The 12,900-nt window shown below is 40.6% G+C and overlaps 1 protein-coding gene across 1 annotated transcript; it reads left to right on the plus strand.

Annotated features, from left to right (window-relative positions):
• The first annotated feature begins 5,521 nt into the window (after positions 1–5,521).
• Positions 5,522–6,499, plus strand: LOC108831350 (fasciclin-like arabinogalactan protein 12). Its single transcript, XM_018604896.2, has one exon. It carries the CDS (start codon positions 5,576–5,578, stop codon positions 6,326–6,328), a length of 753 nt encoding a protein of 250 aa, XP_018460398.1. The 5' UTR covers positions 5,522–5,575; the 3' UTR covers positions 6,329–6,499.
• Positions 6,500–12,900: the final 6,401 nt, after the last annotated feature.

Genomic DNA, 12,900 nt, shown 5'->3' on the forward strand with positions numbered 1-12,900 from the left:
CTCCTCCTCTCAACTCTATAAAAATTTGGGCTCATTTAACCGGTGTACCACTTGACCTGCGCTACAAACAAGGGCTTAGTTTGGTTGCGGGGTTAATTGGTAACCCTAAAGAAACTGATGATTTCACTTTAAACCTAGTGAGCCTCACCTTATCTCATGTCAAGGTTGAAGTGGATCTTAATGTCCCATTGCCGAAAGTGGTTGAATTTGAAAGACAGAGTGGAGAGGTTGTTGAGGTGCAAGTGGAGTACCCCTGGTTGCCTCCAAAGTGCACACACTGTCAAGAGCTTGGCCATGTGATCAGGAATTGTCTGCTATATACTCCGCCTAAGGACCCCTTGCCTCCAGTGGCGAAAACTCCTGCAGAAAAAACAAAGAAAAAACCTTTAGCCTCAGTGAAAAAAACTCCCTCTCAAGCAACTAAAACTAAGCAGTATGTTGCTAAGGTTCCTCCCCCCCCTTCCCTTGTCCCTCCCCCTCCCCATCCCTTTCCTCCTCCCTCCCCTCCAGTCCCTCTGCTTTCAAAACTCCTTCTTTTTCTGCCTCCCTGTCTCATAAATTCCCCCCTTCCTCCACTGAAAGTCCTTCTGACAAACCACTTAAGCCATCACTAAAAAGAACCCGTTCCCCTCCTTCTTTTTCCCCTCCAGGCCCTCCTCAAATTTCTTACCAATCTTCTAAACCATCCTCTTCCGGTTCTTTTCCGGAGGTTTCTACTTTGAAGTTCCTCCAAAACTCTCCCTTCCTTGACCCCTCCACAAAAAACCCTTTTTCGCCTTTACTTTTTTCGGATAACCCTCTCCAGACCTCTGGAGACCTCCCCTTTTCTTCCTGATGAGTGTTAAACTCTTTTTTTGGAACCTTCGTGGTTTAAATGACCCGGAGAAGCATCGGACATTTTCGGATTGGCTATATGCTAATAGACCTATTTTTGGAGCCCTATTGGAAACACATATAAAAGAACTATCTCTGCCCCGCTTGATGTCTATCCTATGCAAGGATTGGCACTATCTATCTAATCACCAATCGGATGATGATGGGAGAATCGTGCTTATTTGGAAGGATCCAGCTAAAGTCACAGTGATCTCTCAATCAAAGCAAATGATCACCTGTGAAGTTGAGTTGCCTAATTCTGTTCCTATTGTTTACTCTGCTATCTACGCATCTAACCTCGTTGAAGAAAGAACTGACCTTTGGGTTGAGCTCCTGAACCAACACTCTGCTCTTGCTCTTGACTCGCGACCTTGGATGATAGGAGGAGACTTCAACCAAATACTTTTCCCTCATGAGCACTCTAACTTCTCTCACAGCCAGCACTCTTCTCAAATGTTTCATTTTCGAGACTGTTTGCTTCAGATGGGAGCTTTTGACCTGAGGCACTATGGACCTGTTCACACGTGGACAAACAAATGTGATGAATCCCCTATTGCAAAGAAGCTAGACAGATGTTTGATTAATAGTGAGTGTCTCACCGCTTTCCCCAACGCTACTGCAACTTTCCTTCCCCCAGCCCCTTCTGACCACGCTCCTTGCCTCATCGACCTCGCTTTCCACCTTCCTAGAGCTGGCACCCAACCCTTTCGTTTCCTAAACTACCTAACCAAACACCCGAGCTTTCTTGAGGTTGTTACTGATGCTTGGTTGCTCGCCGGAAGTGTCTCTGCCGACCTAGCGTCTCTGTGTTGGAAACTTAAAAATATCAAAAGGAGTCTCAAAACACTTAATAAAGAAAATTTCTCGAATATTCAACAGAGAGTGGCAGAAACTTACCGTTTGTTACAACATGCGCAGGTACAAGCACTAGAGGATCCAACTCCCTTGACTTTTGCAGAAGAGCGTGATCTAAACCTGAAATGGCAATTTCTAAGGCAAATTGAGGAGTGTTTCTACTTGCAAAAATCAAGGATTAACTGGTTGAAAGAAGGGGATTTAAATACTACCTATTTCCATCGCATCTGTCAAGTGAGAGCAAGCTTCAACGCTATTCGTTCGTTCCTCCTCCTGTCTGGTGTCACCATAACTGATCCGCTGGTGATGAGCGCCTATGCCATTTCACACTTCAAATCTGTCCTAGGTCCTGATCTGTTACCACTTCGTTGGGTCTCCCCTTCTGAATGGTTTCATACTCTTACACCTTTCCGCTGCAGCCAACAGCAGGCCTTCACCATTCTCTTGATGCCCACTGCTGATGAGATCACTAAGATGCTGTTCCGTCTGAACCCCAACAAAGCGCCGGGGCCTGATGGCTTGACTTCTGGCTTCTTTAAAGCTTCATGGTCTCTGCTTGGTACTGAGTGCATCGCCTCGATCCAGCAGTTCTTCAACTCAGGTTTCCTGCCAAAAACTGCAAACTCAACGATTCTCTCTTTGGTCCCGAAGTTCACAGGAGCATCTAAGATAACGGACTATAGGCCTATTTCATGTTTGAATACGCTCTATAAAGTTATCTCAAGGTTGCTAGTTAAACGTCTAAAGCCTATTCTACATCAACTTATCTTGCCCAATCAAACTGCTTTTGTAGAGGGAAGATTACTGGTAGAAAACACAGTACTGGCTAGTGAACTAGTAAACGGATATCACAAGAACAGAGGGAGTAAGAGGATTACTGTTAAAGTTGACATCGCGAAAGCTTTCGACACTCTGTCTTGGGACTTCCTGTTTGAGGCGTTGGAGAGCCTGTTACTGCCTGCATCATTCGTTCGGCTACTGAGGGCTTGCATCTGCACGACAACATTTATGGTTGGTTATAACGGTACAGTGAATGGGTTCTTTAAGGGGAAGAGAGGATTAAGACAAGGAGATCCCTTGTCTCCCTATCTATTTGTTATAGCGATGAATTACTATCCTTGATGCTAGATAAAGAAGCGAGGTCTGGGAATCTACCTTATCATCACCAGTGCCACAAGACGCGGTTGACTCATCTCTCGTTTGCTGACGATCTCTTGATTTTCATCGATAGGTCGTTGGAGTCTGTCCAAAGAGTACTTCAGATCCTGCACGAGTTTGAAAAAAGGTCAGGTCTTGCTGTCAGTCTGCAGAAATCAACTTTCTTCGCCTCGGGACTTTCTGAACAAGAGATAACGACTATTCAGGCTTCAACTGGAATGCCTTGTGGAAGTTTACCTATGGGATATCTTGGAGTCCCTCTGTGCACAAAGAAGCTTAACCTGCAGAATTGCGAGCCTCTACTCCAGCAGATCAAACAACGTCTCTCCTCGTGGTCTGCCAAAGCTCTCTCTTTTGCTGGACGTCTCCTTCTGATTAAAACTGTAATATCTGGAGCCTCTACCTTCTGGTGTTCCAGCTTTATCCTGCCAAAGGCATGCATTAACAGGATTAACTCGCTTTGTGGTCATTTCCTATGGAACGGTAATATTGAAGGCCATCATAATGCAAGAGTGAGTTGGGAAACGGTGATACTTACCAAAGCGGAGGGAGGACTTGGTGTGAAAGATCTACATAGCTGGAACCTAGCATGTATACTGAAGCTCATTTGGATGCTCTTCTTTCGGCCAAGCTCTGTCTGGGTCTGTTGGTTTAAAGAAGTCATACTGAGAGAAGATATATCAAACTATTGGACAATCAAGAAAAGCTCTACTCACTCTTGGTTGGTAAACAGGATGATCAAAGCACGCGACCTAATCTTCCCTTTGCTTAAGCGTAGGATTGGCAATGGAGAAACCACTAGGTTCTGGTTCGACAACTGGTCACCTTTCGGAAGTATCGACACATTTCTGAATGGCAACGCCTCCCGACTTGGAATTCCAAAGAATGCGACTCTTGCATCTCTCTTCACAGCTACTCGCTGGCGTCTTCCTCCTGCGCGCACAGACAACCAACTACTGCTTCAGGTGCATCTAACTACGGTGTTGTTAACTCAGGAAGAGGACTACTATGAATGGGAGATTGAAGGTAAGGTCAGACTCAAGTATCACACAGGAGAGATGTACACTTATCTGAAAGGCCATCAGCCACTTGTCCCTTGGGCTAAGATTGTGTGGTGCTCCTACGCCATCCCGCGCCAGAGTTTTCTAACTTGGTTGGTTCTACTTGACCGCTGCCCTACAAGAGATAGGTTGAACAGATGGGGTCTCAATGTGGATCCCCTGTGTCTACTCTGTAATACACAACATGAAACTAGGAATCACCTCTTCTTTGAGTGTGGTTTCAGTTTGGCGATTTGGACTCAGGTGGCAGCGCGATGCGATCTCCAACCTCTACGCTCGTGGGAGGACACTCTTCTCCAGCTCCAAGCTCTGCGATCGCCGCGTCACGCTCTCCGCCTTACACTACTTGCGTTGCAAGCGACTGTCTATTGGGTATGGTCTGAAAGAAACAATAGACTCCACAGCCGTGTCTTTAGATCTCCGGATGCTATTGTTTCACTGATTGACAAGCAGCTTCGAAATCGTCTTCAGAGCATCCGACTAACCAACCCCCGATCCTCCTCTGCAATGACCCAACTTTGGTTCCTTCACTCTCCGGTGTGATCGCCAGCGGAGTAAACAAGAACCAACAACTCTCGACTCTTCCAATACTCTCCCACCGTTTCAACTTCATCATCAGGCCTTGGGATTTTATTTTTCAATTGGGCTATAGTTCTATTCATATGTGTTTCTAGATGGGATAACTGAGTGAATCTCAACACAAACTTAAGCATTTGGGTTTGTCTATTTTTAATTTCTTTTGCTTTTTATATTAAGAATGCCAGTTTTCAAAAAAAAAAAAAGTAAATGAAAATTGTTTCACCAAAAAGGGTAAATGCGAATTGTTCACTGCTTAAGAAAATATTTTCCTATAATGGGAATCCTTGGATTCTCATCTATCAATTCCAAAATACAGTGCGTTTCGCCTATAGAAAAAAAACTATACACTGGCAACATTACGACAAACCAAATAAATAAAAACTTAAGCTCTTAAATGTTCAATATGCTTGAAATTGAAGAGAGCCCACCACAAAATCAGTTGATCTGTTTGCTTTTTCTTAATTTCCAAGCAAAGTTGCAAATTGCTCCTACATTATCACATCCTCTATTATTCCTCCTACCTTTTCATACAGAAGATTTGATCATTACAAACGAAGTAATGATTTTCTTCTAATCTATGCAGACACACACTTGTGTGTAAATACGAAATAGTAAATACATTCATTATCAATATGTGAACTGCCAGCATTATTTGCTAAAAAATTATAACTGCATGCATGGCTCAGATAAACATCCAACAATTAAGTAAATGCTTTCATGATTTGGTCCCAAAAGATCGTTACACATTTACACTAAACCAAAACCACAATTATACTTCTTTTGTTATTTACGGCATAAGGCATACATTATCTGTTAAATAATTTTGGCAAAGAGGTACAACAATTCATCTGACAAGATGCGATGGAAACTATGCACACCAAACAATTAAAGAAAAAAAGAAAAGAAAATCATCATTGATTAGCTGTAAAAATGTTGATCTCTTAACCAATTAATTTTCCTCATTTCATTATATCTCTTACTATACTTCCTATAAACTTGCATCTCACACAACACAAAAACATCAACACTCACAAACACACATATCCACCATGAAACATTCTGTCTTCTTTCTCCTCCTCCTCTCCACCGTCCTCCTCCTCCTCACAGCAACTCCCGGAACCCTATCTCAGCCAGCCGCCGCTCCGGCTCCACCAGGACCCACAAACGTCACCAAAATCCTCGAAAAGGCAGGCCAGTTCACTGTTTTCATTAGACTACTCAAATCAACCGGCGTTGCTAACCAACTCTACGGCCAGCTCAACAACTCAGACAACGGAATCACTATCTTCGCACCCAGCGATTCCTCCTTCTCCAGTCTCAAAGCCGGAACCCTAAACTCCTTAACCGACGAGCAACAAGTAGAGCTAGTTCAGTTTCATGTCATACCAACTTATGTCTCTTCCTCAAACTTCCAAACGATCAGTAACCCTCTCCGGACTCAGGCCGGTGACTCCGCCAAAGGACATTTTCCTCTCAACATTACAACCAGTGGAAACACCGTAAATATCACCTCAGGTGTAACGAACACCACCGTCTCCGGTAACGTCTACAGCGATGGACAGCTGGCTGTTTATCAAGTCGATAAGGTTTTGCTTCCTCAGCAAGTCTTCGACCCTCGTCCTCCTGCCCCGGCTCCGGCTCCGACAGTATCGAAGTCGAAGAAGAAGAAGGAGGAAGATGGTGATAGTTCTGATGATGATCCTCCGGCGGACGCTTCGTTTGCTTTACGTAAAGTTGGTTCTGTTCGTAATGCCGTGTCGTTTTACGTCACTTGCATGTTGGTCGCGGGGTTTTATTTGTGATGATCAGTTGGTTTTATTATAAATCATGATCTTTCTTCCATGTGATGATTTTATTGAGTTATTTCCATGTTGATTTTCATGGAATTTTGGGATGATTAATCCAATTCCATCCGATGATATACTCCACACCCCGAACCTTACAGTATAGAAGCATTGATAAATTCTTATTTAAACCACTGGATTTAGAGAACTTCCACAACCCAACTGAAGTTGGGACAAGTGGAGATATGTCTTTTGAATAGATAATTCATATATACCAGTAAAAATGCTATATAATTTAAAAGAATGATACAAAACATATATATATCAAAAAACTCACACTTTATTATTATTGTTTCTTACATAATTGATTAAATACTTATAACTCTTTTGTATATTATAACCACAAATTTAAAAAATGAACGACTTAGCGCACAAGGCACCAAAAAAATTCAGCTTCATAAATGATCAGTCTTAGGAAGAAGAAGGAAGACAAATTATTCAAGCCAATCGAAGAATTGGTTGGTCAGTTGATTATTTCTCCGTAAGTAAATGCGTTCAAGTGCAACAGAATATGATCGTTTCTGACCGCACTGAGTTCTGGGAGCTCCTTTGTATGCTCTCCATATTTCAGTAAAATACTTAGTCCATGACAATTAACGCCATATGTACGTACGGAAAGCTGTATGTACGTACGATTGTATTCTAGATTCTGAATACCTTTGGTTTCGTTTCTGTTGGACGTGCAGTTTACTTGGATGACCTGACCAGCGTAAATCCTGTTTGTAAATTCCAAATTGTTTGGAGCGCATCCATAACTTTCTTTCAAAACAAAACACATAACAATAACGAACACGAAGTACGAGGCAGTTGAAATCGGAACAGAATCTTGAGAAACCATCACTAGTACAAGAAGATGAAGAACAGATTGTGGCCAAAGGAACACATCTTCGAGGTCAGTGAAGGTAGAAAATCAAAAAGAGAAATATGAGTGGAGAAACGATTTGATGAAAACCGAAGATCTCTGAGCAGAGATGATGGTGAGAGAGTGAAACCTATGGTATAACAAACTGTAATACTGTACAACTATTTATATACACATCTAGTACCGTTTTAATCATGTACATTTCCGATTCGATTACTAGTTCAGTTTCATGCCATACCAAGTTATGTCTCTTCCTCAAAACTTCCAAACGATAAGTAACCCTCTCCGGACTCAGGACGGTGACTTCGCTGCCTCCGGTGTAATCAACACCATCGTCTCGGCCCGAGACTCTCGGGTAATGTAAGTAAAAGAAATTATCAAAGTCGAAGAAGAAGGATATCAAAGTCGAAGAAGAAGAAGAAGGAGGATGGATGGTGATAGTTCCGATGATAATTCTCCGGCGGACGCTTCGTTTGCGTTACGTAAAGTTGGTTCTGTTCGCAATGCCGTGTCATTTTGCGTCACTTGCATGGTTTTATTTGTGATGATAAGGTTGTTTGTCACTACTTTTCGTCAAACAGAATATTGAAAAAGAGAATGTACGAGCGAAGAAATGTCGTTTCGAAGAGAAAATTCATACACAAATAAGGGAAAAGCAATGCGATATAATTGTTGAAAGATGGATACAATACATATATCAAATAAACTCATACTTTATTATTCTTTTCTAGAAGATTGATACAATACTTTACTATTCTCTTTTTATATTATAACCCCGATTTTGAAAAAAGGACTTATTTAGGAACGTGCCAACATCCAAACAAATTTTTGGTCGGTCGGTTTATTATTTCTCACTAAGTAAGTGGCATCAGATTTAACCATATATGCGCGTATCTGTTTGCATCGAGCTCTGGCGGCTCCTCTGTATGCTCTCGATATATAAATAAAGTGAGGGCCATCCCTTAAATAACAACGCCATACTATTCTTTTACGTCCTGTCTCCTTAACCGGATCAATCGCGTATGTACCATTGGGTTTTATATCTTGAAGATTTACTGTTTCCTTTCTGTTCGATGTGCAGTTGAGTTGGAAATTACGAGGAGGCGTAAGTTCGTTTTTGAACTCCACCCGGTTGCACCCGGAAATTTTTTTCGAACTTAAACACATAACAATTACTAACATACAAATAGTGAGATTATTCATTTTTTTTTTTGAAGATACCAAAGACCCAAAGGGTATTATTTATAGTTTCTTTTATGATAAATAAGGTAATAGGCTAAATATAGACACAAATATTAATCGATTATAGTTATGATCGGAGGAGCATTCGCAGTCGAAAAATAAGGTAAAACCACAAGATAAGATCAGATAAATTAAAATTGCATATTAATTAACGTTGACCATTATCTTTTTTACTAATAAAATAAACTAGGGCTGGGCAAAAAATCCGAATCCGAAAAACCGAACCGAACCCGATCCGAAAAAGTAGCACCGAACCCGAACCGAAATTGATTAAATATCCGAACGGGTTCAAAATTTCGGTATTTAAAGAACCGAAACCGAACCCGATCCGAACCGAAATATTTTGGGTACCAGAATGTATCCGAAATAAATTTATATACTTAAATATATACATTATTTTTATATATAATGTATATTAAAAATATTAAAAATATATAAGATACTTTTAAGTTTTCCAAAATACTCGAAAAAATATATGCAAATAGTCAAAAGTAAATGTTTAAAATAGCTAAAGTATACTGAAAACACCAAAATAGTTAAATATCTATTGATTCTTTATTCAAATATTCAAAGAAAACCAATTTATATGTTAAATTAAGGTATTTGACATATATGTTATGAAAATTTATATGTAATATATTATCTTTCTTATAGATTTTGAAAATTTAAAGTATATAATGAATTTTGAAAATTTAAAAACATTTTAAATGGGTTATCCGAACCCGAACCGAATCCGCAAAGATCCGAACCGAATCCGAACCGAAATTTAGAAATATCCGAATGGGGCTGAAATCTTTGACCTCGAAAACCCGAAACCAGAATGGACTGAACCGAAACCCGAATGGGTTCCCGAACGCCCAGCCCTAAAATAGACTTTGGTCTCTCCTTGGGACAAATTTGCCACCTGTCACTCTTTTATTTGCTGTGTTTTGTGTTTATTGATTTCGGTTGGGCTATGCGGTTTTGGGTTAATTGTTTCCATGGGCTTCTGTATTCCAAGGCCAGTGATGATGTATGTTTCATTGTTTCATCGTCACTTTGCTACGAACTACTTAACGATTAAACGCAATAACGTTCCTAGAAAACAGGGTTTGTAGCTAGGTCTGGGTATAAAATCCGAAACCCGAAATCCGAACCGAACCCGAACCGAAAAACCCGACCCATTATCTGATCCGAAATATAAAAATACTCGAACGGGTTTTGTAGGGTGGTATAAAAAATATCTGAACCCGAAGTGTTATTAACCGAATCCGAACGGGTAACCCGAAAACCCTGAAACTAATAGTTAATATAAATATTTTGAAATATATATAAGTAATTTAGTTATTAAATTTAATATTCGTGGTATTTTGATATATAATAATAAATATTAACAATATTAAAAATGTTTTAAGTACACAATTATTTATAAACAAGTAATTTATAATTTGTTCATTGGAATAACAAGTCTACTCTCTATAATATAATGTATATTGTTTACAAATAATGTTTGTTTTCATGCTTGATTTAACATTTTATTGTTATTTTAACAATTTTATGTGTGGTAAATTAATTTTTATTAATTTAGTTGTTTTTCTTTATGTTTTTCTATAAGTTTTTGTTTTTTACTTTAGTTATATCCGAACCGAACCGATACAACCCGAACCCGAATGATATATGGTTACTTTATGGGTTTTAGGACGCAATATAATTTTTAACGAACCCGAAGTGTTATTATCCGAACCCGACCCGTACTAATAAAATTTTACTATGGGACCTAGGAGCGTAAATCCGAAAACCCAAAAATCTAAAAAACCCGACCCGAACACCAACGGATACCCGAACGCCCATGCCTATTTGTAGCCGTTACATTATGATTAACTTGGGCCCTTCATTTTCTAGGTTTTTTTTTTTTTGCAACCAGAAGCTTCATCTCCTAGAATCAGTCATTGTCCCCGTCAGTGCTCTGTGTAACGGCTTCAGTTTGGTTTACCTTCTCTATTAATCCAAACATTAATGTGCACCACACCTCCTCCTCTCTCACTCCGATTCATTTATTCAGCCTCAGCACTGCGAAGGTAACGGCTACAACCTTGCATATCGGAAAGACTAAATTCTGTCATGCATCACTTCCAACTCATTCTTCTTGAGATTTGAAAAGCTCATGCAAACGATTCAACGGTTTGAGAGTTTGGCCAACATCATTTCAGTCAATTTGGACGAATGGGTCTCAATGGATGAGGAATCTTGCAAGGATGAGGGTTGTGAAACAGAAATTACTGATGAGGTTGAAGAGAAGGCAGCTGAGCGATTGGATCAAGTAAAAGAAAGACATGCCATTTGGATCCACGAAATACATCTGATAATGGGCTATTTTCAGAGATGGATTGTTGCAAAGAACAAACCCAATGCATGAAATTTACAGAGATCAACACTTTGACAAGCAACTGGTGGGTTAGGCAAAAGGAAGGTAGATGGACAAATAAAATCAGAGCTTGAAGTGGAACAGGTGAGCAGAGGAGACATGCATGTGCCAGAGAGCCTTGAAGGTAACTTGAAGTTTACTCTTAGCTAGAGATCAGCAGGCAGAAACAGTTTTGACTAGGGCTTGAGTGAAGCCTCACTTTTTGGCTCTACTTTTGTAAGAATAAAGCAAACGAATATTACAATGTATTAGGATATATCTAGATCATCATTATCTCTTAGTTTATATTTCCTTATTATGCTAGCATTGGTTTTCCTAGTGTCGATAGACTTATGATATTATGTCTTGTATATAAAGACCTTGAGGTCATGAATGAATAACAACAGAAACGATTTACCGATTATAGAACTTCTCATGGTATCAGAGCCACGAACCTCAAACGAACGATCTCTCTTGCAAAATTTTCAAGTTTGATCACGACTTCCCGACCTCGAATCATGAAACCGACCTTGACCTGCGAACTCGATCTACGCGACCATGACAGAAACTACTTCTTCCTCGAAGACTCGACGAACAATATCACCATACGATCTAACAGCAAACGATAACCCTGGAGCGGTTATCTCTCAACCTCTTCTCAACAGGCGAAACTACGACGAGTGGGCACAAAATTTGCGTGTGGCTTTAAGCGCACGAAAGAAATTTGCTTTCATCGATGGAAGTATACCTAAACCAGACACCGACTCTTCCGACTATGAAGACTGGATGGCTAACAATCACCTTCTAGTTACATGGATCAAACAAACCATCAAAACAAAACTACGTTCCAATATCTCCCATAAAGAATACGCCAAGGATCTTTGGGATCATATTAAGCGACGTTTTGCACTAAAAAGTGGAGCCCGATACCAACAACTTCGTGCTTCTCTTGCGAATTGTCGCCAATCTGGATCCTCTGTCGAAGATTACTCTGGGAGATTAACTAAGATTTGGGACTCTATGGCTGAATGTATGACGGTTACAACCTGCAATTGTGGCAACTGCAGCTGCAATATCTCCGAAGCACAAGAAAAAGAACGAGATACTATCAAGGTTCATGATTTTCTCTTCGGTCTCGACGACGCAACACATGGCGGAGTTTGTTCACAAATCTGTGCTCAAACTCCTATTCCAGATCTTGATACAGTATATCAAACAATAGCTCATAATGAAACCGTTCAAGCTAATAGCCAGAAAGAACAACCAGCCGTGCTAAGTTTTGCAGCTCAAACACCGTCATATTCCAACTCATCCTCTGTTCCACGACAGACAAACCCGAGCTACGACAATTCCCGACAGACAAATTCAGCAAACAACGGTTCTCGACCACGATTTATCAACCATGACGCCAACGTAACCTGCACTGCTTGTGGCCGTCTTGGTCATCGCGCAACTGGATGCTTTCGCGTCATCGGTTATCCAGAATGGTGGGGAACCAGACCTCGAACTCGAAACAACTACCAAGAAGGACATAACAATACCAAACCAACCGACAACACTGCGAAAGTAAACTCATCTCAGATAGCATCTTCAAACACTCAAATCGGAGCCAACTCTGCTTTAACCGACACCGATCGCCAAGGTCTCGCTGGTCTCACCGATACTCAGTGGCAAACTTTGGTTACTTTGATGAACTCACAGAAGACACAACCAGAAACTCGGTTAAGTGGTAAGAACGATAAACCACTTTGGATATTGGATAGAGGGGCGACACACCATATGACCGGACGACTTGATCTTCTTCAAAACATACGTCCTGTTCCTCCAGTCGCTGTGACTTTACCTGCAGGAGCTAATGTCATAGCAAACCAACAAGGAACCGTGGAGTTGACATCCCAATTACACTTACAGAATGTGTATTTTGTGGATGGATTCCATACGAACCTAATATCATTCGGCCAACTACTATCTGATCAACCTTTGGTTGAACAAGTTACTGATAAGATTGTGATTTTGCAGGACCGCATCACGAGGACGCTGATT

The sequence above is a fragment of the Raphanus sativus genome, chromosome 2 (assembly GCF_000801105.2).
Source record: "Raphanus sativus cultivar WK10039 chromosome 2, ASM80110v3, whole genome shotgun sequence".
Lineage (NCBI taxonomy): Eukaryota > Viridiplantae > Streptophyta > Magnoliopsida > Brassicales > Brassicaceae > Raphanus > Raphanus sativus.

Bases quoted from the DNA above. Each gene is read 5' to 3' on its own strand.
- LOC108831350 (XM_018604896.2), top strand. From the start codon at position 5,576: ATGAAACATTCTGTCTTCTTTCTCCTCCTCCTCTCCACCGTCCTCCTC.